General features: G+C 40.1%; 3 protein-coding genes and 1 long non-coding RNA gene across 8 annotated transcripts in view; all 4 read right to left on the bottom strand.

Annotated features, from left to right (window-relative positions):
• Window positions 1-27,684, bottom strand: part of LOC104935135 (V-set domain-containing T-cell activation inhibitor 1) — a 592,626-nt gene that overhangs the window by 170,205 nt on the left and 394,737 nt on the right. The window lies entirely within an intron of this gene.
• On the bottom strand, window positions 585-20,776 carry LOC104938101 (ATP-binding cassette sub-family G member 2). 2 transcript variants are annotated; one of them, XM_027287572.1, is made up of 18 exons: window positions 11,122-11,281; window positions 10,912-11,042; window positions 8,402-8,461; window positions 8,099-8,213; window positions 7,717-7,869; window positions 7,452-7,609; window positions 6,635-6,737; window positions 6,423-6,471; window positions 6,235-6,330; window positions 6,012-6,110; window positions 5,640-5,785; window positions 4,996-5,078; window positions 4,397-4,486; window positions 3,128-3,252; window positions 2,580-2,734; window positions 2,172-2,261; window positions 2,022-2,098; window positions 585-1,896 (listed from the first exon to the last, which is right to left on the bottom strand). In XM_027287572.1, the coding sequence occupies exons 1-18, from the start codon at window positions 11,170-11,172 to the stop codon at window positions 1,749-1,751; spliced, it is 1,929 nt and encodes a 642-aa protein (XP_027143373.1). In that variant the 5' UTR covers window positions 11,173-11,281; the 3' UTR covers window positions 585-1,748. The 2 variants fall into 2 exon arrangements, with proteins under 2 accessions (XP_027143373.1, XP_027143374.1); XM_027287573.1 differs by lacking the exons at window positions 7,717-7,869; window positions 8,099-8,213; window positions 8,402-8,461; window positions 10,912-11,042; window positions 11,122-11,281 and adding an exon at window positions 20,319-20,776.
• Window positions 2,493-26,829, bottom strand: LOC104940165 (ATP-binding cassette sub-family G member 2-like). Of its 4 annotated transcripts, none has more exons than XM_027287570.1 (20): window positions 26,654-26,768; window positions 25,486-25,546; window positions 24,535-24,610; window positions 24,325-24,455; window positions 21,477-21,536; window positions 21,174-21,288; window positions 20,783-20,935; window positions 20,161-20,318; window positions 19,683-19,785; window positions 19,471-19,519; window positions 19,280-19,378; window positions 19,039-19,137; window positions 18,589-18,734; window positions 17,949-18,031; window positions 17,353-17,442; window positions 15,866-15,990; window positions 15,324-15,478; window positions 14,924-15,013; window positions 14,774-14,850; window positions 13,249-13,594 (listed from the first exon to the last, which is right to left on the bottom strand). In XM_027287570.1, exons 3-20 carry the CDS (start codon window positions 24,583-24,585, stop codon window positions 13,447-13,449), a joined length of 1,932 nt encoding a protein of 643 aa, XP_027143371.1. In that variant the 5' UTR covers window positions 24,586-24,610; window positions 25,486-25,546; window positions 26,654-26,768; the 3' UTR covers window positions 13,249-13,446. The 4 variants fall into 4 exon arrangements, with proteins under 4 accessions (XP_027143372.1, XP_027143371.1, XP_027143370.1 ...); XM_027287569.1 differs by having other exon boundaries at window positions 25,486-25,604; window positions 26,654-26,764; XM_027287568.1 differs by lacking the exon at window positions 25,486-25,546 and having other exon boundaries at window positions 26,654-26,829.
• LOC113747592 (uncharacterized) lies at window positions 22,670-24,307 on the bottom strand. The gene is made up of 2 exons (XR_003463717.1): window positions 24,076-24,307; window positions 22,670-23,857 (listed from the first exon to the last, which is right to left on the bottom strand). It is a non-coding gene; the product is annotated as an uncharacterized LOC113747592 (long non-coding RNA).

Genomic DNA, 27,684 nt, shown 5'->3' with positions numbered 1-27,684 from the left:
ACAACTCAACAGTAAACCTTTTGCTTATCTGTCCCAAGGTCAACAGGTGGTAAAGCCTGTGCGTGTCTGTATACATTAAGGCGTCTGAGCTGCTATCCGATCTGTCGGTCGTTGTTGCATATTTCATGATGACAGGGCTAAGGTGTGTTTTGTTTAGTCTTTTGTTTGCAGTAAAGCCACCATGAAGACAATGTGCAAGAAATGCTCAACGAAAAGTCTAATTATGGCAACTATGTCGAGCATGTTTGTACTCACCATGAATCAAGTCGATGCTCTGAACTCTGAGGAAGAGGACGAAAAAGACCGACAGAGATATCAACCTGTAGGACATGACTACAGAGAAATAGCAGACGAGGATCAATGGGGGAAATTAGAAAAGCTTAAGGAGAGAAGAAAGAGTGAAAAGGTAAAGACTGAAAGCAGAAAAACAAAAGTGTGGACAGAGGACAAACTGCAGACTGAAGAAGACATGGGATAAAAAGGGGAGTGAAAAGGAGGGAGGAGAAATGAAGGGAAAAGATGGATAATGTCTAGACACACTGACACGGTTTGTGGTTTTGAGTTACAACAGACTCAATCGTCACTGCTTTTTTAAACTTTATTAAATCAGGGAAGGTTTACAACAACATCAGCCACCAGCAACGCCCTGTTCCACACCAACATGCTGTGTTTACATCTCTGCTGTTCTGCATACCAGCAAATGACTTTCCAACATTCTTGTATCTTCCATGGCATATTTTTGAAATGATGATACCTTGATTTGAGGTATACCCCAAAAGTCGCTCCTAGCTCAATCAGTTGGTTGAAAATGGTGCTTTAATGTGCCCCTGACAGCCACCATACATGAAACTGTGCTAAAAGACTGAAGCTGAAGAGAAGTAATATGTTAGATAAGAAAAAACACAATATTATTATTAAATGAATAAGACTCAGCCAATTGTTTTTCTTGCTGTGTGGAGTTTAAATAAAGCCGGTAAGCCCGACAGGTCACCTTGACTTCAGTTGTTATGTGGAGAGACTACACTTTTTCCACCCGGGGTTTCCCCTCCAGGTTTTTAATCCCTTTTAATGTCTCACGTAATTCATTCCAGCAGAGTTAAGTGAAGCATTAAAGCTCTAAGATTAATTTGATATGACATTTTGTCTCAGATTCAGTCTGTTGTCAGGATAAGATTAGTTTGGAAAAGTCCAACATTTGGTTTGGTTTGGGGAGTTAAATCTGTTTTGCCGCTGCCTTGCTCGAGGGCACATTAAACAGTTCATGGAAACAGTTACTCAATTAGATTTTCCCTGACACAAAGGTGTGTGTCTACCTCTCTACCTCTATCCTTCCAGTCATTACTGATGTTACCCAACTGGAACTAGAGATTTCGTAACATCACACACACATGCATGCACGCTAGCACTGTTTATAGCCACGGTTGCTATGGAAGTGAGTGTCTGCTTACATACACACACCTACTTTACAGTCTGACTGTAACGCTTTAATCTTGTGTGTGCATGTGTTTGTCTTTATGATCCTCTGCCCATTATCTTTTTATGTCTATGTTCTTCTCGAACTGAAGTTTTGGTCTGAGCTTTGCAAAAAAAAAAAAAAAAGATATACAGAAGAAATACTAGTTGAGTACTCTAGGGTTAGTATGGACTGCATAAATTATTATTACCTTTGCCATAAATTATTCTCATTATTTAACAAATCATCATTATTAGAGATCTGGAGGATCCACTGACAAAATAGCAGTGAAGGTCTAGGTGAACTTCTTGATGAAGCGTAGTTTAAAAAAGGCGATGATGAGGAAGCAGACGTTCATGATGGCCAGAGCTACGTAGTTCTGCCAGAAGCCCCATGTAGAGTAATCCACGCCCTGCCTGTCCAGAACCTCCTCCCCGGTACAGCTGGAAACAGCACAAAGGTTCCTCAGATCACCAAAGAACCCCCAGAATCACAGAGTGACTGACTTTTCTTTTACAGTTACTGACATAAACATGTTTTCTCGATTGTGTGTGTCAGTGTTTCTTACGCGAGTCCTCCTGGAGTGATGCTGTTGTTAACCTTTTTACAGAACTCCAGCCCACGAAACTCGTTAATCTGCAGAGCCTGTAGAGACACAAAGATCATCAACACACCGCCATCATACCACCTACCAACATGTGTGTGTGTGTGCACGTACAGTGAGGCCATATCCTGGTATACTGAAGTATTTTAACCAAGCAAGCCAGCTGACGATGGAGGGAAGATTCACAAGCAAACCTGCAAAGATCTGCAGAAAGAAAGAGAATTATAAGTTAGACACAAATCAAAGTATTCAAACAAAGTGATAGTCTGGGTGTTGCTATGGTTTTCCATATGTCAGTATTTGCTTGTGTGGTTGAAAGGATTTCTGATGGCTTCTGAAAATTCCAAAATAAACTAACGTCTGTTAAATCCTGTTGATGCTACACTGACTCCCGGGCCGGGAGAAGTACGTAACGCTACGTAAGACACAGCACGGCTTAAATCCAGTTAGTCAATTGCATGTGTGTGTGTTGGTGCTGCTGTTTGCCAATGTGTGTGTGTGTGTGTGTGTCTGTAACGTCACCATCATGAAGACAAAGCAGATGGTCGTAAAAATGTTGGCGATGGCCACCACTGTCTGGTCGGCTGAGATGGCTATAGTCATGGAGGTGGCCGTGTAGGCGACCAGAGCCACAGCTAACATGAAGAGGAAGAAGGCTTCAACTGTCGGCTTTAGGCCTGCACACACACACACACACACACACACACACACACACTAGTTAGAACCTGCAGAATCAGCAGAAAGTATGGCAGTACAAATGTCAACAAAATGAATGTGGAGCTGATGACTTGAATTATTTTTATTTGTTTTAAAAGGCCAGAGCGTCACTCAACAATTTTAATGAAACGCACCAAAACTAAAACACACCAATTAAAGAATTGGACTTCCATTAAAGAACAGAGAATGAACTCAAGATACAAACTCAAAAAAAAAATTGCATGATCTTGAATGTAGTCCTCAGATAGTCGGATAGTAATCTGACTAACAGATCAGAGAACAGGAATCAGATCATTTTTGGCATTTCTCCCAATAAATAATTTTCTTTCTTAAAGGTCATGGCTTTTACCCACCAATCATGAAATATGATACACAGCTGTAGATGATGGCGGGGATGGTCCTCATCATTAAGATGTCCAACAGGATCTTAGACAGGAAGTACACAGACAGTCTGTAGTAACCGCTAATATACTCGTGACTGATGAGACAGAAAAATACACCAAAGGTTTGATTAATAAACGTCATCAGTACAGTGTGTGAATACTGGAAAAATGGGTAAGTTTAAAAGACTCTCAGAAGTATTATCTACTTGTGGCCTTGAAGTGCAAAACACAACAGCAAATTCAAAAACACAACAGCAAATTCAAAAACACAATAGCAAATCAAATAACACAACAGCAAATTCAAAAACACAACAGCAAATCAAATAACACAACAGCAATTTCAAAACGGAAAGGGTACTGTAGGTACCCTCGGGCGACATGAATCGTCGTTGATTGGACTGGTGGTCCTTTGAACCGGAAAGACATGGCTTACATGTTTTCAAAATATGAGCGCTGTTAGTGACAGCATACATGCTGCTATTAAAGAATATTTTGATGCACGACATGGATATGATACTACGGAAGCGCATTGCATTCACTGGATAAAAAATAAATAAAAAATTAGACACTTTATCTCGTAATTACGAGAAAAGATCGCGTAATTACGGGATAAGGAAAGGTGCCTCATTGGTCACTGCACTTCGGTAAAGTTAGAACGATATTGGCACTTCCGGGATCAATAACTCTTAAGTGAAACGTTGTTAAAAGACAAAACACACATATTTTCAACTGTAGTAAGACAGACAACGAAATACAACCTAACGTTCATCACAATGAGCTACAACCAATTTGCTGTTGTGGTATTTGATTTGCTTTTGTGTTTTTGAATTTGCTGTTGTGTTTTGCACTTCAGGGCCACCATAATTATCACTTGGATTCATTGCACTACACTCAGAAGTCCGGCAAACGAGACATGGTTGAGAATTAATGGCAATGTTGACATAGATATACATCAAGCCATGGTTAATTTAGCTTGGCATAAAGACTGAAAACATGAGAAATTAGCTGAAATTAGCACATACTTCTCAAAATGAACTATTAACTTTAAAAACAAAAATGTTAACCTTGTGAGGACCTCACGTCACGATGGTGAGGGAGTCCCCAACAAAGTGAGTGTATTAACGACAAAACAACATTTAATCTTCTGAATTTACTCTGAGAGAGAAAGCAGTAAGTAAATGTTGAATTGGATCATTAAGGGTATGTCTGTATACATGTATATTTATGTGGCAAACCCACATGAAGAGTTTTCTCTCTGAGATGAAGAGGTCAGCAGATGACAGAGATCTGTAACACTGATTCATAGAGATGAAGAAGAGAACGCCAGACCTGAAAACACAACAATACAATCAGTACACACAGTGATACCTCTAGTGATATTCTAATTGAGTAGTGAGAATATTGTTATACATTATATGTAATTAGTATGGAAAATGCTTTACTTTGCCGCCGATCCTGCTAACAGTAGTTTTACTGCATCTACTAACCTTCTTGTAGAGCTTAAGAACAATAATAATGAAACTGTGACACGCCAAACTTTCAGAAACAATAGAAAACAAAGTTTTTTTTTTAGTATTATTATTATTGTAAGGCCGAGGTTGTGTTTCCTGGAACCCAGAACATTTAGTCCCAGGAGCAATTTTTCAAGATTTCTTCCGCCTGTTGTTGTCGGTGTTTCCACCAAGGTCTAAAGACATGTGATCAGACTGATCATACAAACAAGCAGCATCTGTTTTTAGAAGTCACACTAATGTTTCCAGTAGTGATACAACTACTACGACCAGGAAGTTGCACCAAATACTTATTTATGTGTTACATAATGGCTAAAATCAGAATACCTGTTCTGTATTCCACTTTGATCATTTTTGACGCTGAAGAAAATGGCTCCTACGAACACAGCGAGGAACAAGGTTACTGTTATCTGAACGGAATAAGAAAACAACATAGTCGTCAATAATCGATACAAGTTACTGTAGTATGCGCAGTACCTAACTGAATGTTGAAGCAGCATCTAAATGGAACATTTTGGGTTTAATTCACTTTTTGTTGGAAACATTACCACCCTTGTTATTTAACAACCAGCAGGAACTACCTAAACCTCTCTACAGTCTTTATGCTAAGATGAGCCAACCAGTTGCTGGGTGTAACTTCATAGTTAATAGATGAATAAGAATCTTGTATATTTTAATCATCTAACTCGCTGTCGGAAAGCTAATTTTACCAAAAATGTTACTTGTTTTATATTTGTGATGTTGTAGTTCCTCTTATGTCTACTACATGCTGCTCCAGCTAAATTCAAATTGTACAAAAGTGACTGGTCCTTATACATCCATTCATATACTGCAATAATTACCACATTTTTGTACAGAAGATCATAAACCCTGCCTGCCACAGTACTTGAAATCCCTGAAATGTAAGTTCAGTTCTTTTACAGTTACACTCAGTGTGGAGATTGACACTGAAGCCTGCTTGATGGTCCTACCTCAGCGATGGAGGTCTGAGGGTTGAGCAGGAGGTTGCGGAAAGTTCTCTTGAGAACCCACCTAAACTGGGTCAGAAAGTTGGTGTTGTAGGTGATGGTTCTGGAGGGAGGAGTGGTGGTGATCTGCTTACCCTGAACTATCCTCTCTGAGAGAGAAAAGATAAGGATGGTTTTTGATTTGAAATTATAGAAATTATAGTTTCTGTATGAAGTAATTTCAGTAATTAAGTATGTTGAATTTAATTTGCAGTCAAAAATAGATTGAGAACAATTCCAGATAAAGATTTCTGAAGGTTTTCTTCATTTTTATTGAATTTATTGAAATAGCCTTGTATAATGGTACTCAGAAAAAAGTGATATTTTTGTGCTTACCCAGCTCTGTTTTGGTCTCTTTGAAATCGTGGCAGTTTCTGTATTCCTCTATGAGTTTTTCCTCGATTGCCTGTCTGGGTATCGAAGTAAACTCTAAATCTGAAGGATAGAATGAAGTGTTCAGAATTGTCCAAATGTAAATTTGGACAAATTACAGGATTCATATGGTCCCTATTGGACTGCATTATATTCAGATTTTAAACTCTGATCAAAACATAGATACCTTCGCTCCCCATTTTGCTGAGGGGTATGGCGGATTGTCCATTAATGACATCCAGAAAGAAGTCAGCAGGGTTGTTGTGGGGCTCGCAGGTGTATCCTGGGAAATGACAGTCCAAACCAAATTACAAAGTACATCATCTTTACATTGGGTTATGTTATATTGGATTAAAGTAAATGTCATGTTCCTACCAATGTCTGAGAAATACTCCAGTGCTCTCTGTGCTGGACCATGGTAAACCTGAACATTTTAATAATCGTTAAAACAAGAGTTCATATATTAATAAAGTCCACACATGTGATGTGTTTATAAAGGTGAGAAGTAAAGGGTCAGGGAGAAAATAAGGAAGGAAGAGAGATGGGAAATCACGGTAACGTTTCACTAAGTGGAGATCGCAGGGGACCTGTTTGCCGTTGACCAGCAAGGTGAGGCTGTCGAACAGGCGGTAGATGGAGTATCGAGGCTGGTGGATGGACAGGATGATGGTGCGACCGTAGTTTGCCATCCTGAAGAGACAAGAGAAACAAGTTAAAGCACCCTAACATGCATGAATTTAACTTACAGCAGAAGTTTTGGAAGACACATCTGCTATGAAAGCTATGAAAGATTAAACCTCTGGGTCCATGTGACCTGAATTCAACTGAGGATCTAAGGCAGTGGTCAACGCCTCATGTAGCTTGGACCCAGAATCAGATGTGCTTTCTTTAAGGTGATCAGTAAAATCTTAACAAGAAGCCAGTGGAAGGAAGACAGGATTGGGTTGATGTTATGTTTTCGGTGAAGTAATAAGTTGTGAGCATGGATAAACTCTCAGAGATCAGAAGTCCAAGTCTGGATCTCTGAGCCAGTGCGTAACTACAGTAAAGGTGAAGGCTTCAGTTCAAAGCCTCAGTGTCATTACCTAAGCCTTTGGGAACTCTTCAAGGCTTTTCACCCCTCCGCCAGTTTCAGACTACATTTATTGTTCCCAAGTTGCATGGTAGCCAATGCTGATTAAATGTGACAGTATAATTATGCAAACTAAGACTAAACATTAAATATGAATACATAAGTCTGCTACAAGATGTCTATGTTTTCATGTCCTGACCTGTAGTAATATACAAATGCCACAATGACAGCATCTACATTTGAACCAACAATACCATCCTGGAAATGTTTCACAATAAAAGCTGAAACGCCATAGGGCTTTTAATTTGAAATGGATACAGGAAGGGTCTGACCTCTTGAGCAGCAGCAGCACCGAGTTGGCAGTGCTGGCGTCGAGGCCCGTGGTTGGTTCGTCCAGGAAAAGGACAGGCGGGTCAATTATCAGCTCCATGCCGATGCTCGTCCTCTTCCTCTCGCCGCCGGAGATCCCACGAAACAGTTGGGTGCCCACCTGAACACACACAGACACAAATTTGTCTTTTTGCACATTCTGACATTATTGTTTGTCCATTTACTCTCTGCCGTTGTTATTTCTTCACATCTTTGATTTCTTCTCACCCTGGAGTCGGCCACTTGGCCCAATCCCAGCTCCTGGATCAGTTTGTTCACTTTTTGCTCTTTCTCCTGCTGAGAGACGGCCGCTGGGAGACGAAGCGCCGCTGAGAAGGTGAAGTTCTCTCTGACCGTCAGGGTTCCCATCAGCACGTCGTCCTGGAGACATGAAACCATCACTAACAATTAAAACAGTCGTTTTTAATAGTCAGTTTTAATTGTTGGTGGTGTGACTGATCAGCCTTGACTGGTCTTATTGTTGCGTGCACTCCCTTCCTGCCCCGATCAGGAAACTCCTGAATCAAAGCTGTTCTTCTATTGAATCCTGTCACAGAGTTGGCTTCTGTTGCTCTGACTTCCTGTCTGTCTTCCTGTCTGTCTCACCCACCTGCACCACGTATCCAGACAGACACTTGAAGTTTGGAGGCTGAGGAGCTCCGTCGATCAAAACTTCTCCCGACAGGCCTGCAGGGTCCTTCCTGGCTGCCAGAACATCCAGGAACCTGAACGGCAACAATTAGCAGCAAGTGATCAGGAAGCTTCTTTAAAGTGTTTGCTTTAGAGATGAAGACGTCCTTCATTATCATAACACCTCAAAAAACAAACACTTTCTACGCTCGACATTATCTACATTTACACGGGGTAGCAGCAACGTCTCCATCGCTTCTTCTAACTTTACAAAGACACTCACGATGACTTGCCACTTCCTGACGCTCCCATGATGGCGTTCAGACCCGGCTTCATGATCCCACTGAGAGAGAGAGGAGGTATAATTAGTGACCAGTTCATAAAAAAAGAGATCAAAGAAATACACAAATAAAGAAAACTAATTTAGACTAAAAGCACCAGTGTAATAATGGGTTTAGCAATACCGGTGGGGTGTTCTGACCCAGTGTTGCTATTATTTTAGGTTTGTTTTTTAAGTCTATATCAATAATTTCAGATTTCCAAACCACAAAATCTTTCTTGTCCATGCACAATCTTCGAATAGGAAGAATGACAATGAGTGCTGTGTGACTTAGTGCCGTAAAGCGTTACGTACTTCTCCCGACCCGGAGCCCAAAGTTACATAGTGTGAGAACAGACGTACGAATGACAGAGACGCCGCTCAGCTGATCACAGGTCAGTGTGGATCAACAGGAGTTAACATTTTATGGTAAAGTTGCAACATGTTACTTGAAGTTCTTTCTGAAGGAACTGAGAGATCTTCTTTTCTCAACAGAAATGATGAAATTTTTCTTTGGCTGATTCAGCACTTCCTCCTTTGATATCTGCTAGGCCATGAGTCAGCAGGTCTGATAAAACATGACACTGCCTCTTTCTTTTTTAATTTCCTTGTTTCCCCTCTCTCTCTTTTACTTTTCATTGTCTTTCTTTCTTTTTCTTCCCTTCCTTCTTTGCGTCATGTTTAATTTTGTTCAAATTTAGCTCAATGTAAGAAAGTGAAGAGAGAGTCTGCTGCATATTCAACCTCAAGATGTAATACAAATATTTGGTTTCCTGCCTCCTCATCATAATAGACAAACAGGTGTGCCTGTTCAACTGCTGTCAGACGTGAAAAACTCAACAAGGTGTACATTACATTTGCATGTGTCATTCAATTTTAACTTCATGGTTGCATCGGAGGAAAAGTCAATAGGATTCATCCTTTAAAAACCATGAATGTCTAAAAACAGTTCATAGCCATCCATGGAATATATAAGGATGTTACTGTTATATTTTAATCTAGATAAAGTGGCAGACCAACCAACCATCAGACTGACAATGTGAGAGCCATGCGGGTATCATAGCTGGTAAAAATGGATCATCTCTGTCTCAGTTTGAATACTTCAACATTAGATACTTTGCATATATAAGTCAGTGGTCACCATCTGATTTCTTTAGGCCAACAGTTTTTCTCACCAAGTCAAGTTTCAGAGGTGTGGAGGCAGCTCAGCATCCTGCCACTGTGTCGGTTTGTCTGTTTAAACTGAGAGTCATTGTTTTCTAACAAGCTTCTGCGTTTGTCACGGGGGGGAAAGTGGGAACCTCAGTTCCTTCCTTTACCTTTATTGTGTCACATTTGCCTCCCCCGTTGTCCTCCTGTCGTCACGTAGACAAACAAATGCACAATAACTACTCAAACTCAGTGTGGGTTTACCAAGATCTGGATTTGCCTGAACTAGTTAATATAAAACTGCACGTACAATCAATTACTGTGATTATCTTTGTTCTGGATTTTTGGCTGATTCAGAGTGGAAACATTTGAATCCCTAATGGGGCTTTGTCCAGGATAAAAATAAAAATAGAAGATTCCTCATATGTGAAGGAGTTGGCAGTGCCAATCTGACGTACAAAAACATTACAGGTAAGAAGTCTATGAGAGAAGGATCGGCCATCCACACCAGAAGCAGAAACTGAAAGGCCCGTCACACTTTGCAACATCACCCATGCGCAGTTTGTGGAATACCAACGACTGAGTCGTTTAATATGGAGTACGGATATTCTATAGCCATCATGTTTGGTTGGGTGGTCCAGACTGAAATGTCTTCACAATTATCAGATGGACTGCACTTACTGCACTGTTAATAATAAACATCAGGTAGGGGTTGTCACCGTGGGCATTTTAACATGATGATGTTGGCTTTGACTACACCTTTACAGCAATGCTAGGATGGCTGAACAGGTTTTGCATCTTGTGCACGATCACTGCGTTTGCATATACTCAACAGAGTTACTGCATTCACCAGCACACTGGGCTGTATTCATCAAAGTCATAAATGTGAAATGTTTGACCTACTCATGAATGTAGATGGACATACAAACATACATTTTTTTGTATTCATGGATCGCTGTTAATGCTCCTGTGAACTGATACAATATTTTTAAAAATAAACTTGATACTTTCTTGTTTGTCTGTCTTATCAGGCTGTTCAAGGAGAAGCCGTCAAGATAGATATGATGGCAGAGGAGAAGAGAGTGAAGAGGACGCTGACGGAGGAAGCTAAGAAGAGAAAAGGAGAGAGTGAGCGAGCAAGAAGCCGCCGGACAAGAGTAAATGTGGGACTGACTTTTAGTGGTTGGCTGGACTAGTCAGTGATATTAGCTGCTGCTGGTGACCTGGTTGATGATTGACAAAAATACACATTTCTACACAAAAAGCTGTTTGGTGACCGTCTTCAGGCCACCGAGTCATAGTTTTAGAAACCGCAAATTACTCACTTGAGGTCAATGAGGATGTCTTTGGTTGTAACTTTCTTCCGACACAGACAGCCTCCTCCTTGTTCCACCTTGTAGTGGATGTTATGGAAGCTGACGACAGCGCCCTGCTGCTCCTGCTTCGAACCTGCAGACTGAAAAAACAGTTAACTCACCTCAAAATGTGTGATGGAAATCAAGCACCGAGAAAAGGGAAGAAGGGAAGGAAGATACCTGGCGTTCTCCATTGTGGCTGAGCTCCATTGTCACTTGTCTGTCTGACATCCTCTCAGCTCCTGAACATAAAACACTGAAGAAACATTTTACTGTAGCGATCACCGAGCTGAAGTCCTGCCTCGAGGTCTGGCTAGTTAAACACAATAGTTAATTGAATGGATTAAGCAAATTTACTCTAACAAATTTACTACCTAAGATTGTCTCTTTGCATAATGTAACATGGCGTAACGTCTGTTTACTGTACAATATTTCCTTTGCCTCCAAATGTATGCATTGGTTTTTCATTTTTTTGGAGTGTAAAAAGAGTAGAGTAGATATATATATTCACATTACATAGTACAGATATGTTTGATCAGCATTTGTGAGAGTCTAACACCCCTAGAGGGGTGGGAAGAAGTATTAAAATCTTTAAGTTTAGTAAAATAAAAAATAAAAAATAGTAATAACTCTATGTAAAATAGTGCATTCATATTAATAAACTGTATATTTTTAACTTTATACATCAGCTTTCAAAACACAGCTACAAAGTGCTAGAGCTTTACAATAAAACAAACCACAATAACATTAAGTTAAGCACAATAAATCAATAAAAACTGGAATCAAATATGGACAGCTGTACACGAGTATTTGTTACGATTAAGTCGACATCTTTGCTCACAACCAATTATCAACAAGGTCAACACCACAAGACATAGCAGCAGCTAATATTACTTACTAGTCCAACAGCAGTCAGCCCAGCTCCGGTTCTGGCACGACACCATCTCCTCTCCCATCAGTGTTCTCCAGCACCCCGAACCTGAAAACCTCTTCCTGGTGGTCTAAAGTGCCTGTGGTACAAACACTATAACCCAAACACCCGGTGCTCTGAGCTCACTGTCCGGGCAGCCCAGCTAACAAATTGAGCTAACACTAGCCAACAGCAGTTTACTTCACTGCCCTCAAATGCACATATTGTATTTTTTACTCCACTACATTTGTGTGAAAATGTTAAATATTTGTCATAGTGTTCCTTTATGTGAAAAGATCAACTCTTTAAATACTCCTGGATCAGCTGGAGTCAGTAGTCATTGTCACAAAGCTACAAACAAGCTCAGACTTATTAATTGGTGACTATTTGGAGACTGAAATAAGGACTTAACGATAGAGCTGTCTCTGAATAGTTAAATTCTTTGCAAAGGTCAGCAGTCATACAATGAGAGTATTTATCAGAAACAGAAATGATGCGTGGCGATCACCTCCCAGGAGGAGCACCAGTTTACACAGGTTTGGTTAGGACATTACCTTAGGTCACACTGTTAACCACGAGAAGGAATTACAGAAAATGACTATGAAGAGCTAAAAACAGCTTATGAGAAATAGTTATTTCAATACATTTCTACTAACACACGTTTTACTTCATCTTTCAGGCACAAACATTATATATTTATAGCAGCTGTAAACACTTCTGGCTATCAGTTGCGTCTTGTGGATGTCAGATGTGAGCGGCAGAAATAATCTTCATAAAACTGTAAAAATGAAAAGAATGTGAGGTGTCTGCATATAGATGCATAGTTACATACTAGTACTATTACTGTATATACAAATGGTTTACACTGAGATACTTGTCTGTGTCGCTAGCTCTTATTTTGGTCCATCCTTACTGTGAGATTATTTGGATAGGAGTACCGGAGAGCCGCCAGGATGGCGCCACTGTCAAGTGTGTTTATGGTGCCACTGTCAAGTGTGTTAATGTATGTATTACAATTTATGTTAAAAGAGCCATGTGGGATGCATCCTGGGAGAGGGGCCTCTCTTTTCTCTGTCCCTCTCTTACACAAGAGTTATAGTATTGTTGACTTTGACTGCATGTTTTGGGAGCATAACCTCCACTGTATATAAGGGCTTGCCCCGCATAGTTCAGGAGAGTTTCATTATTCGGCTGGAGGACGTATTACTTGATTACGATACTGAACTTATTGTAATAAATTTGTTATACAACTAAGACAGTGTCGGCTGAGTTTTTCTTCAAACATCTTCAACTGCACCACCACTGAATATAAGACACAAGCAAGTTACGTTTTATTTTATAAAATTTAATAAATATGAAATTTGTGTGGAAAAAGATTTACTTCTTTGATTTTGAAATATCATGTTACAGTTTATTATTAATTAATACACGGGTGTTAGTGGGCAGTGCTTAAAAATGTATCAACTTTGCCAGCTTAATAAACAAATATTTTATATATTTATTATTATAGTTTATTATTATTTAACAAGTCATCGTTATTAGAGATCTGCAGGATTCATGTTTCATATTCTCATCACATGAATAGCAGAGAAGGTCTAGGTGAACTTCTTGATGAAGCGCAGTTTGAGGTAAGCAATGGCGAGGAAGCAGACGCTCATGATGGCCAGAGCTACGTAGTTCTGCCAGAAGCCCCAGGTGGAGTAATCCATGCCCTGTAGGGTAAGAAACTCCTCCCCTGTACAACTGGAAACACAGCACAAAAGTTAACCATTAACCAAATAACACCGCAGATCACAGACTGAGTGACTGACCAATTATGAGTTATTACTATCTGACTGGCAGCCTGTGAGCTGTTTATAAGCTAGTCATTATAATACAAACTGACACGTTCAAATTTTTAACTTTAAGTAAATAAGTAACTAATAACACACATTTACTGATACAAACTAAGACACTAACTCATTAACTAACGAATAACATGCAACTAACCATATAACTACAAAACTGACACCCATTTTAACTAGAAAAATAACTAACATACCCACCTTTTTATTTAGTAAAGTAAAAGAAAATACTGTTTAATTCATGAGTAACATGAAGAAGTAACTACATAACTAACTGTCTGGAACACACATCTATTGTTACACATTAAACTAACTGTTAGTTTCTTATTTATATATCTCACTAAGTAACAAACAACGAAACTTGTTATGCAACAATGAATCATCTACCAATCAAACTGAAAAGTCACCAACTTAGCCCACCAACTAACTTGTACACTTTTTACATAACTACCTATTTAACTAGCAAGTGAAAGAGCCTACTACATCTTTTAAGCAATTACACAACCCGGCATCTGACAACTTACAAGCTCGAGGACAACCTCAAACTTAATATAAGTAACTAACTCTTTTATGTAGACTGTTACCTGAGTAACTAAATATTGATTTAATGAGCAAACACTTACCAACTAATTACAGACATGAGACTATTAACACATCAAACATGTTCAGAATTTAAGTAAGCACCTAACTTACTAACTAAAGAGCAAACTAACTAAATAAACTAATAAAGTGGCAAACCTACATTCATGTTGTACAGTAACTAGTTATTTAACTTTCACAAAGTTCACTGACTAACATGTTCACCTTTAATTTACCAGAAAACTGGTGGACTCATTTTAACTGAATAAATAAGTAGCATTTTAAGTAAGTAACGAACAACATCACTAGCAAACTAACAAGTAATTAAACTGGTTGACTAACTGACCAACACTTGATTTGTTTGAATTGAAACTGACAAACGACAGCTGGGATGTGTCGCTATGACTGTGGCCCAAACTGAAGTGCATGCCGCTGTCTTTTCTTTTACAGTTACTGACATAAACATGTTTTCTCGATTGTGTGTGTCAGTGTTTCTTACGCGAGTCCTCCTGGAGTGATGCTGTTGTTAACCTTTTTACAGAACTCCAGCCCACGAAACTCGTTAATCTGCAGAGCCTGTAGAGACACAAAGATCATCAACACACCGCCATCATACCACCTACCAACATGTGTGTGTGTGTGCACGTACAGTGAGGCCATATCGTGGTATACTGAAGTATTTTAACCAAGCAAGCCAGCTGACGATGGAGGGAAGATTCACAAGCAAACCTGCAAAGATCTGCAGAAAGAAAGAGAATTATAAGTTAGAAACAAATCAAAGTATTCAAACAAAGTGATAGTCTGGGTGTTGCTATGGTTTTCCATATGTCAGTATTTGCTTGTGTGGTTGAAAGGATTTCTGATGGCTTCTGAAAATTCCAAAATAAACTAACGTCTGTTAAATCCTGTTGATGCTACACTGACTCCCGGGCCGGGAGAAGTACGTAACGCTACGTAAGACACAACACGGCTTAAATCCAGTTAGTCAATTGCATGTGTGTGTGTTGGTGCTGCTGTTTGTTAACGTGTGTGTGTGTCTGTAACGTCACCATCATGAAGACAAAGCAGATGGTCATGAAGATGTTGGCAATGGCCACCACTGTCTGGTCAGCTGAGATGGCCATAGTCATGGAGGTGGCCGTGTAGGCGACCAGAGCCACAGCTAACATGAAGAGGAAGAAGGCTTCAACTGTCGGCTTTAGGCCTGCACACACACACACACACACACTAGTTAGAACCTGCAGAATCAGCAGAAAGTATGGCAGTACAAATGTCAACAAAATTAATCTATAAATAATCTTAAAATTATTATTATTATTACGTCCAATGTGGAGCTGATGACTTGAATTATTTTTATTTTTTTTAAAGAAGGCCAGAGCGTCACTCAACAATTTGAATGAAATGCACCAAAACTAAAACACACCAATTAATTATGAAGTCAAGATACAAACTCAAAAAAAATTTGCATGATCTTGAATGTAGTCCTCAAATAGTTGGATAGTAATCTGACTAACAGATCAGGAATCAGATCATTTTTGGCATTTCCCCCAATAAATAATTTTCTCTCTTAAAGGTCATGGCTTTTACCCACCAATCATGAAGTATGCCACACAGCTGAAGATGATGGCGGGGATGGTCTTCAGCGTTAAGATGTCCAACAGGATCTTAGACAGGAAGTACACAGACAGTCTGTAGTAACCGCTAATATACTCGTGACTGATGAGACAGAAAAATACACCAAAGGTTTGATTAATAAATGTCATCACTACAGTGTGTGAATACTGGAAAAATGGGTACGTTTAAAAGACGCTCAGAAGTATAATCTACTTGTGGCCCTGAAGTGCAAAACACAACAGCAAATGAAATAACACAACAGCAAATTCAAAAACACAATAGCAAATCAAATAACACAACAGCAAATCGAATAACACAACAGCAAATCAAATAACACAACAGCAAATTCAAAAACACAATAGCAAATCAAATAACACAACAGCAAATTCAAAACACAATAGCAAATCGAATAACACAACAGCAAATTCAAAACACAACAGCAAATTGAATAACACAACAGCAAATTCAGGTTTGCTTAGGTTGTAGCTCGTTGTGATGAACATTAGGTTGTAGTTCGTTGTCTATCTTACTACAGTTGAAAATATGCGTGTTTTGTGTTTTAACAACATTTCACTTAATAGTTATTGATCCCATGTGCCAATATCTTTCTAACTTCACCAAAGTGCAGTAGCCAATAAGGCACCTTTCCTTATCTCGTAATTACAAGAAAAGATCTTTTTACGAGATAAAGTGTCTAATTTATTTATTTTTATCCAGTGAATGCAATGCACTTCTGTAGTATTACGTCATATCCATGTCGTGCATCAAAATATTCTTTAATAGCAGCGTGTATGCTGTCACTAACAGCGCTCATATTTTGAAAGTTCAAAGGACCACCAGTCCAATCAGGGACGATTCATGTCACCCGAGGGTACCTACCCTTTCCGTTTTGAATTTGCTGTTATGTTATTCGATTTGCTATTGTGTTATTCAATTTGCTATTGTGTTTTTGATTTTTCTATTGTGTTATTTGATTTGCTATTGTGTTTTTAAATTTGCTATTGTGTTTTTGGATTTGATGTTGTGTTATTCAATTTGCTGTTGTGTTTTTGAATTTGCTGTTGTGTTTTCAGGGCCACCGTAATTATCACTTGGATTCATTGCACTACACTCAGAAGTCCGGCAAATGAGACAAGGCTGAGAATTAATGGCAATGTTGACATAGATATACATCAAGATATGGTTAATTTAGCTTGGCATAAAGACTGAAAACATGAGAAATTAGCTGTAATTAGCACATACTTCTCAAAATGAACTATAACTTTAAAAACTAAAATGTTAACCTCACGCCCCCAGATGGTGAGGGAGTCCCCCACAAAGTGAGTGTATTAACGACAAAATGTTATCAAGCGAACAACGTTTAATCTTCTCAATTTACTCTGAGAGAGAAAGTCAGTAAGTAAATGTTGAATTAGATCATTAAGGGTATGTCTGTATACATGTATGTTTATATGGCAAACCCACATGAAGAGTTTTCTCTCTGAGATGAAGAGGTCAGCAGATGCCAGAGAGTTGAAACACTGATTCACAGTGATGAAGAAGAGAACGCCAGACCTGAAAACACAACAATACAATCAGTACACACAGTGATACTGAGTACAGTATACCATGCAATTTGAGAATATTGTTATACATTATACGTAATTAGTATGGAAAATGCTTTACTTTGCCGCCGATACTGCTAACAGTAGTTTTACTGCATCTACTAACCTTCTTGTAGAGCTTAAGAACAATAATAATGAAACTGTGACACGCCAAACTTTCAGAAACAATAGAAAACAAAGTTTTTTTTTAGTATTATTATTATTGTAAGGCCGAGGTTGTGTTTCCTGGAACCCAGAACATTTAGTCCCAGGAGCAATTTTTCAAGATTTCTTCCGCCTGTTGTTGTCGGTGTTTCCACCAAGGTCTAAAGACATGTGATCAGACTGATCATACAAACAAGCAGCATCTGTTTTTAGAAGTCACACTAATGTTTCCAGTAGTGATACAACTACTACGACCAGGAAGTTGCACCAAATACTTATTTATGTGTTACATAATGGCTAAAATCAGAATACCTGTTCTGTATTCCACTTTGATCATTTTTGACGCTGAAGAAAATGGCTCCTACGAACACAGCGAGGAACAAGGTTACTGTTATCTGAACGGAATAAGAAAACAACATAGTCGTCAATAATCGATACAAGTTACTGTAGTATGCGCAGTACCTAACTGAATGTTGAAGCAGCATCTAAATGGAACATTTTGGGTTTAATTCACTTTTTGTTGGAAACATTACCACCCTTGTTATTTAACAACCAGCAGGAACTACCTAAACCTCTCTACAGTCTTTATGCTAAGATGAGCCAACCAGTTGCTGGGTGTAACTTCATAGTTAATAGATGAATAAGAATCTTGTATATTTTAATCATCTAACTCGCTGTCAGAAAGCTAATTTTACCAAAAATGTTACTTGTTTTATATTTGTGATGTTGTAGTTCCTCTTATGTCTACTACATGCTGCTCCAGCTAAATTCAAATTGTACAAAAGTGACTGGTCCTTATACATCCATTCATGTACTGCAATAATTACCACATTTTTGTACAGAAGATCATGAACCCTGCCTGCCACAGTACTTCCCTAAAAATGTAAGCTCAGTTCCCTTACAGTTACACTCAGTGTGGAGATTGACACTGAAGCCTGCTCGATGGTCCTACCTGAGCGATGGAGGTCTGAGGGTTGAGCAGGAGGTTGCGGAAAGTTCTCTTGAGAACCCACCTGAACTGGGTCAGAAAGCTGGTGTTGTAGGTGATGGTTCTGGAGGGAAGTGTGGTGGTGAACTGCTTACCCTGAACTATCCTCTCTGAGAGAGAAAAGATAAGGATGGTTTTTAGTTTGATATTAATTCATATAAGTTATAATTTCAGCATGAAGTCATTTTTATTTGGGTCTGAGGTCAATAATAGATCGAAAAGAACTCAAGATAAAGATTTCTGAAAATATATCATAACTGTATTTGACATCAGGAGCAGTTGTTTACTAAAATTACTTTTAAACATCATTTGTTTTCAACTCCTCGACAGTTGTTCCATAAATTTACACCTAGAATACGGTAATTTTTCATGTTCATCATGTTCAACATTGCCAACAGAATATTTTGTACCTACCCAGCTCTGTTTTGGTCTCTTTAAAATAGTGGCAGTTTCTGTATTCCTCTATGAGTTTTTCCTCAATCCCCTGTCTGGATATCGACGAAGAGTCTACATCTGGATGGTGGGAAGAAAGAAGCCTTCAGAATCGTCCAAACAGGGAAAACAGATTTTTAAAAATACAAAATTACAGGATTCATATGGTCCCTATTGGACTGCATTATATTCCGATTTTAAACTCTGATCAAAACATAGATACCTTCGCTCTCTATTTTGCTGAGGGCAACGGCGGTTGAGTCTCCATTAATGACATCCAGAAAGAAGTCAGCAGGGTTGTTGTGGGGCTCGCAGGTGTATCCTGGGAAATGACAGTCCAAACCAAATTACAAAGTACATCATCTTTACATTGGGTTATGTTATATTGGATTAAAGTAAATGTCATGTTCCTACCAATGTCTGAGAAATACTCCAGTGCTCTCTGTGCTGGACCATGGTAAACCTGAACATTTTAATAATCGTTAAAACAAGAGTTCATATATTAATAAAGTCCACACATGTGATGTGTTTATAAAGGTGAGAAGTAAAGGGTCAGGGAGAAAATAAGGATCAAAGAGAGATGGGAAATCACGGTAACGTTTCACTAAGTGGAGATCGCAGGGGACCTGTTTGCCGTTGACCAGCAAGGTGAGGCTGTCGAACAGGCGGTAGATGGAGTATCGAGGCTGGTGGATGGACAGGATGATGGTGCGACCGTTGTTTGCCATCCTGAAGAGACAAGAGAAACAAGTTAAAGCATCCTAACATGCATGAATTTAACTTACAGCAGAAGTTTAAATTAAACCTCTGGGTCCGTGTGACCTGAAGTCAACTGAGGATCTAAGGCAGTGGTCAACGCCTCATGTAGCTCGGACCCAGATTTAGACGTGCTTTCTTTAAGGTGATCAGTAAAATCTTAAAATCATGTTCATGTCTCTGCCAAACTGTTGTTGATGATGCAGTAACAGTCACAATGCCACAAGATGGCAGCAGCTACATTTGAAGTAATGGAAGCATGGCTAATACCAACCAGCAAGCATTTCACAATAAAAGCTGAAGCCCTATAGGGCTTTTAATTTGAAATGGACACAGGAAGTGTGTGACCTCTTGAGCAGCAGCAGCACCGAGTTGGCAGTGCTGGCGTCGAGGCCCGTGGTCGGTTCGTCCAGGAAAAGGACGGACGGGTCGATGATCAGCTCCATGCCGATGCTCGTCCTCTTCCTCTCGCCACCGGAGATCCCACGAAACAGCTGGGTGCCCACCTGAACACACACAGATTTGTCTATAGTTGTGAGGACCCTCAGTGGCATAATCATACTACTCTTTCCTTCCTTTGATTGTCTTACTTCTTCCTGCCAGTCTCTGCCTTTACTTTCCAGGCTTTGTTTCATATTTTTCACACATTTGCCTGATTTTTATATTTGTTCTTGTTGTTTGTTCGTCACTTTCTTCCTCCATTGATCTTAACCTGTTGTTCTTTTTTTTTTTACTTCTGTCATTGTTTCCCTCCTTTCTTTTTGTCATGCTTTGTCTTTTATCTAACATTTTCTGTCATTACTTTTTAAACACTCTTCTTTCTTCACATCTTTAATTCCCTCTTTTCTTTACTTCTTTGTTTCATCTTTATTTCTTCTCTATTTTTTGTTACTTTCATCTTTTTCCTTCCTTCCTCCTGCCGTGACCTTTTGTCACTCGTTCATTCTTCCTTCCTTTGATTTCTTCTCACCCTGGAGTCGGCCACTTGGCCCAATCCCAGCTCCTGGATCAGTTTGTTCACTTTTTGCTCTTTCTCCTGCTGAGAGACGGCCGCTGGGAGACGAAGCGCCGCTGAGAAGGTGAAGTTCTCTCTGACCGTCAGGGTTCCCATCAGCACGTCGTCCTGGAGACATAAAACCATCACTAACAATTAAAACAGTCGTTTTTAATAGTCAGTCTTAATTGTTGGTGGTGTGACTGATCAGACTTGACTGAAGAAGCTGGTCTTATTGTTGCGTGCACTCCCTTCCTGCCCCGATCAGGAAACTCCTGAATCAAAGCTGTTCTTCTATTGAATCCTGTCACAGAGTTGGCTTCTGTTGCTCTGACTTCCTGTCTGTCTTCCTGTCTGTCTCACCCACCTGCACCACGTATCCAGACAGACACTTGAAGTTTGGAGGCTGAGGAGCTCCGTCGATCAAAACTTCTCCCGACAGGCCTGCAGGGTCCTTCCTGGCTGCCAGAACATCCAGGAACCTGAACGGCAACAATTAGCAGCAAGTGATCAGGAAGCTTCTTTAAAGTGTTTGCTTTAGAGATGAAGACGTCCTTCATTATCATAACACCTCAGAAAACAAACACTTTCTACGCTCGACATTATCTACATTTACATGGGGTAGCAGCAACGTCTCCATCGCTTCTTCTAACTTTACAAAGACACTCACGATGACTTGCCACTTCCTGTCGCTCCCATGATGGCGTTCAGACCCGGCTTCATGATCCCACTGAGAGAGAGAGGAGGTATAATTAGTGACCAATTAGAGATTAAACAACAGGTTCACACTAAAACACCGGCCTGGATAATCATGGAGTACTCGTCTTCCAAACCAGCCTCCTCATATGAACTTCTTCATGCTCCTGTGAATCTATACCCCCCACTGACAGTATGAAGAGTGGAGGTCGTATCCGTGACGTCACCAGATGTTTTAAAGCTCAAAAATCTGTGGCTCTGTCATTCAGCAACTCTCAGGCTCGCTGATGATCCACATCTTTGGCGTGATGAGGCAGTTTCATTTCTTCATGTGACCGTGACTGATGGTGAACTTTGTTGCCATGTCATCATATTTCTGAGGAACTGAGAGTGTGTGTTTCCAAACATTTGTGACATTTCAGTTTTTGGTGAAGCTGTTTTGCACAACTCTGATTCATCATTTGGTCTTTTTGCTGACTCCAGGCACATCATTGCAACCATGACACTGCAGTTTTGTTTTGCCTCCCATTTTTATGACTTCTGTGTATTTTTTTTAAAATTCATCCACAACTTTGCTAACAGCCGAACATCATCCAGGTCCCCAGCAGCAGCTGATATCACTGCCTAGTCCAGCAGCAGTCAGCCCAGCTCGGCGTCTGTCTTTCAGCCTTTTATTTCACCAAGCTCTCACCAACCACTAAAAGTCAGTCCCACATTTACTCTTGTCCGGCGGCTTCTTGCTCGCTCACTCTCTCCTTTTCTCTTCTTAGCTTCCTCCGTCAGCGTCCTCTTCACTCTTTTCTCCTCTGCCATTATGTCCATAGAAGCTTCTGTTACATTTCTCGCTCGCCCAGCTCCTGTTCTGGCACAACACTGGCCTCCACATGGTCTTCTTCCTGTGGTACTAACACTCCGCCAGTGCTCTGAGCTCACAGTCTGTAGGGCCTGGCTAACAGACTGATCTAAAATGACCTAGCAGCAGCTACAATTGGCAGTTTACTGTCCATCAGAAAACAAACCGAGTGATGAAACTATTCTTTAGCTGATTCAGACCAAGCCGTGAGCGGCACTTCCTCCTTTACAATGTCTGCCAGATCATTAGTCGGCAAGTCTGATAAAACATGACACTGCAGGTTTATGTGCACCACTGAAAACATGACGCGACAGTTCTTTTCATTCTTTCCGCATGTTTAATTTTGTTAGGCATATTTTGATGCTCTCTCTGACGCTGGCAGTTTTGATATTTGGGGACATTAAAACTGAATCCAAACACAAACATCTGTGTGGAAAGTCTTCCCTTTAATTTTCTGTATGCAAAACAAATCATTCATTTCCTGCCTCCCCGTCATGATAAACAGGTGGGAAATCTAAGTGTACATAACATGCCATACATAATATGTTGTGGTGTGAGCTATAATCTGTCAGAACAGGCTGGGCGCTTCGTCCTCTGTGACGATTAACTGTTTTTCTATAAAATGCTCTGGACGAGCTGCTCAGACCGAACCAGCCTTCACCTTTGAGTCAGACTGGTCAATGATTACCCACACTGAACAATAAAATACCAGAGATCCTGCCTATAAACTGTTCGTACACTGAACTTTGACTGACTGCATTTTTCATAACATACATAATCGAAGACTTTGATCATTTTCCTAACAGACCACAATCAGCAGTTTAAAGGTTTGTAGTTTGGCGTTGATGTTTCAGCCACAGGGGTGAAAAATGTTGGGTTTACTTTTTAAATAGAATCCTGAAATCTGTCGAGGACAGACACAGGTTAAAATCCAACAGCTTAACTTGGAGAAGAAGAAGAAGAAGAAGAAGAATTATTTCAGGTTTTCAGGTCTGGGACACAGGGAGTGGAGCCGGTGTCGTGCCAGAACAGGAGCTAGGCAAGCGGGCAATGTAACCGGGCTCAGCAGCCTCTATGGACATAATGGCAGAGGAGAAGAGAGTGAAGAGGACGCTGACGGAGGAAGCTAAGAAGAGAAAAGGAGAGAGTGAGCGAGCAAGAAGCCGCCGGACAAGAGTAAATGTGGGACTGACTTTGACTGATAGTGGTTGCAATTATGCAAAAGAAGAAGAAAAATCTGTAAAATGTTGCACTCATCATTTCCAGTAACTGCACAGTGCAACAACAACACTGAGTTTCAGAGGTGTGGAGGCAGCTCAGCATCCTGCCACTGCATCTGTTTGTTGGTTTAAACTGAGAGTCATTGTTTTCTAACAAGCTTCTGCGTTTGTCACGGGGGGGAAAGTGGGAACCTCGGTTCCTTCCTTTACCTCCAAACGTGTATGTGTGCGTTTAATCCAAGTGGGCATTCATCGGGTCACGTCTGCCTCCCAGGTGGCCTCCTGACGGCACGTAGACAAACAAAAGCACAATAACTGCTCAAACTTTTGACTCGCAGAGGGCTGAAACGTGCTAACGGGTTGTAGTGGCTGGAAACTGGAGGTTCCTGATGTACAGGAAGGTAAACTGCTGCCAACCGTAGCTGCTGTTAGCTCAGTTTGTTAGCTGGGCTGTCCAGACTGTGAGCTTAAGAGCACAGATGGAGTGTTAGTGTTTGTACCAATGGACCACCGGGGACAGGAAGTTTTCAGGTCTGGGACACGGGGAGTGGAGCCAGTGTCGTGCCAGAACAGGAGCTGGGTAAGCGGGCAATGTAACCAAACTCAGCAGCCTCTATGGACATAATGGATTAGCTGCTGCTGGTGACCTGGTTGATGATTGACAAAAATACACATTTCTACACAAAAAGCTGTTTGGTGACCGCCTTCAGGCCACCGAGTCATAGTTTTAGAAACCGCAAATTACTCACTTGAGGTCAATGAGGATGTCTTTGGTTGTAACTTTCTTCCGACACAGACAGCCTCCTCCTTGTTCCACCTTGTAGTGGATGTTATGGAAGCTGACGACAGCGCCCTGCTGCTCCTGCTTCGAACCTGCAGACTGAAAAAACAGTTAACTCACCTCAAAATGTGTGATGGAAATCAAGCACCGAGAAAAGGGAAGAAGGGAAGGAAGATACCTGGCGTTCTCCATTGTGGCTGAGCTCCATTGTCACTTGTCTGTCTGACATCCTCTCAGCTCCTGAACATAAAACACTGAAGAAACATTTTACTGTAGCGATCACCGAGCTGAAGTCCTGCCTCGAGGTCTGGCTAGTTAAACACAAGGGTTAAATTGAATGGATTAAGCAAATTTAACAAATTTACTACCTAAGATTGTCTCTTTGCATAATGTAACATGGCGTAACGTCTGTTTACTGTACAGTAATATTTCCTTTGCCTCCAAATGTATCACCTTGCATTGGTTTTTCATTTTTTTGGAGTGTAAAAAACAAGCCATGGAGACTAAACCATAACCAAGCTGTGACAGACAATAGGCATTTAAGCAAACCTTTGACTTTTTGGCTGAAAAATCATTCATTCAACGTTCTAACGCAAAGTTTATTTTTTCTTAAATTTTTACTTGAGCCTCAGACATTAGTTAAAAGGTTTAACGTCTCTTTGGACTACTGAAAACTTACAGACATATAGAACATGACAAGGAGCCCAAATACAGGTTTGTTTTAAGGGGTCACTCACAATCAGTCAATCAATCAATTTATCTATCTATAAAAAACAAACATTTGAACTTGTTTAAAACTGTTATTTCAATCTAAAATGTTAATCTGACAGCAACTACAGCTGCAATAAAAATATCTCAACATTCACGGTGCAGAATTTGGTCTTTGACTACCTCACTGTTTCCTGCGTTTGCTTTCCTGAAGCTGAATTTACCGTTGAAACCCACAGAAGTCTCACAGGAAGACATTTGAGTTTCACTACTACCTATTTTCGTTCCAGGGACTGAAGCGTTCAGTCAGAAATGCTCTAACCTCACTCCACTAAAGCCTGATGTAGATTCATCTCGCCTACATTTGCCAAAGATGACTTCTGCATGTAACAATCAGAGTAGATCAGAGTATATGACTCACCTGCTGAAGCCAGAAGATCCCCGTGAGAACAGCTGATGGTGGACATCCAAACTACAGAACACTGACAGCAGAGATCAATGTGTGTGTGTGTGTGTTACGACCCGTTTAATGACTGAAGGCTTGATAAGAGAAGTAGGGAGAAGGGCAGGACCGAGTGTGTCACTCTCTGTTTCACACCCCTACAGAGGCAGGAAGTAGTATTTACATCTTATGTAATCCCACTGTGGTAACTTTGTTCAGCTGTACTCGAGTATTTGTTCTGATTACATTACTTCTGATCAATCATCAACCAGGTCCCCAGCAGCAGCTGATATCACTGACTAGTCCAGCAGCAGTCAGCCCAGCTCGGCGTCTGTCTTTCAGCCTTTTATTTCACCAAGCTCTCACCAACCACTAAAAGTCAGTCCCACATTTACTCTTGTCCAGCGGCAACGTCCTCTTTGGCCTCTTCTCCTCTGCCATTGTGTCCATAGAGGATGCTGAGCCTGGTTACATTGCCTGGCTCCTGTTCTGGCACGATGCAGGCACCACTCCCCGTCTCTCTTCCTGTGGTACAAACACTAACACTCCCCCCGGTGCTCTGAGTTTACAGTCTGGACAGCCCAGCTAACAAACTGAGCTAACATGAGCTACAGTTTACTTCACTGTCTCAAATGAACTCTGTCTCACATGAGTTTGAGAGGAAAGTTACTTAATGTAACTTTTCTCTCAGCAAACCGAGTGATGAAACTATTCTTTAGCTGATTCAGACCAAGCCGTGAGCAGCACTTCCTCCTTCTGCCAGATCATTAGTCAGCAAGTCTGATAAAACATGACACTGCAGGTTTACGTTCACCACTGAAAACATGACGCGACAGTTTGTTTTTCTATCTTTCTTCCATTTTTCATACAGTAGCATCATATTTCAAATAAAAATCACTGATTGTTTGTAAAAAATATTGATCTGTAACTACTAACTGAAGCTGTCAGACAAATGTAGTGAAGTAAAAAGTACAATTTGCTTTTAAATTTTAGTGAAAGTAGCATAAATATATACATTTACTCATGATGGTGTGTAAATAGTTTGACCAAAAACTAACAGAACATTTTCATTTTAAAGACACTTAAAGGCTCAAAAATTATCCCAAAGGACGGACAGTGGAAAGTTTAAGAGTAAGAAATCACTTACCAATCAGCTCCGCTCTGTCCGGAGTCTTCCTCTCTCTGCATCAGTCGAACTAATTAGACAATCAGGTAATTAACACACAAAACAACTGTGCTTCCATCACTACAGCCTCAAACACATCAAAGCAATACAACAACATATCCAACATGAGCATTAGATCGAGGCTCTCGACTGTAGACGCCTCAGCAGAACTCGTCTTAACTTAATTCGTCTGGACACAGGTGAGGTGTGATTGCTTACACCTGGATGTTCCAGGTAAAGACAACCTGTGATCAGACAGAAAGAATATGTGAGGACATAGCCTGGTATAGCAGCAGTAAACTGCAGAAAATACTAAATTATCGTGTGATTGTATTTATTACTCATGAAGATGAGGACGCTGTTTGATTAGAAAAGTCAAATTTGTGCAGCCACTACCATTAGTTTAAGAAATACCACCTTAAAAATACTCAGTTCTGAGTAAATCTAAAGTAAAAGTACAAAAGTATTAACATATTAGCTGTGGTACTAACACCAACCCTGTGCTTATTTATTCCTGCCCCCATATATAGAATATATCTCCTGAACATACAGTATGAACACGCACATACATGTACTTTATAAACCATTATCCAAACTCTGTGCAGAATGAGTATATAAACCAAAACATAGAAGGAAAAAGAGAAATCTGAGTTTAAATTAAACCTGTGCAAACTAAACTATATAAAAAGTAAAAAATAGAAATAAATAAATAGGAAATAGAACTAAAAAATAGAGTTAAACATTATTTTTAGGTGATTAAACAATAGACACACTAAATCAAGACCAAGATGGCCCAAGGTGGATGCAGACTATATATGTTCTTGTTTATGTTTACGTGTCAGGTCCTCTGTTTGATTTTTAACTGTACCTATGTCTGTATATGTTTGTAGAGCAAAGTGCGTACATATACCAGGCCAATTAAAGTGATTCTGATCGGACACACTGGACATTTAAATGACTAATTAGCAACAATAATACTTCCTAATTTACATGAATGTTTACATCTGCACAGT

This window comes from Larimichthys crocea, chromosome XIV (assembly GCF_000972845.2).
Source record: "Larimichthys crocea isolate SSNF chromosome XIV, L_crocea_2.0, whole genome shotgun sequence".
NCBI lineage: Eukaryota > Metazoa > Chordata > Actinopteri > Sciaenidae > Larimichthys > Larimichthys crocea.
The sequence above is the reverse complement of the archived record's forward strand: the minus strand, read 5'-3'. Positions and strand labels throughout refer to the sequence as shown.

Excerpts from the sequence above, each read along its gene's own strand:
- LOC104938101 (XM_027287572.1), bottom strand. The coding sequence starts at position 11,172 with ATGTCAGACAGACAAGTGACAATGGAGCTCAGCCACAATGGAGAACGC. Across the intron at positions 6,738-7,451 it reads GTGCTGCTGCTGCTCAAGAG|GATGGCAAACTACGGTCGCA; the intron begins GTCAGACCCTTC and ends TTGTCTCTTCAG. Across the intron at positions 1,897-2,021 it reads ATCACTCCAGGAGGACTCGC|CTGTACCGGGGAGGAGGTTC; the intron begins GTAAGAAACACT and ends TGCTGTTTCCAG.
- LOC104940165 (XM_027287568.1), bottom strand. The coding sequence starts at position 26,694 with ATGCAGAGAGAGGAAGACTCCGGACAGAGCGGAGCTGATTG. Across the intron at positions 20,936-21,173 it reads TGTCTGGATACGTGGTGCAG|GACGACGTGCTGATGGGAAC; the intron begins GTGGGTGAGACA and ends TTATGTCTCCAG. Across the intron at positions 19,379-19,470 it reads GGAGTATTTCTCAGACATTG|GATACACCTGCGAGCCCCAC; the intron begins GTAGGAACATGA and ends GTCATTTCCCAG.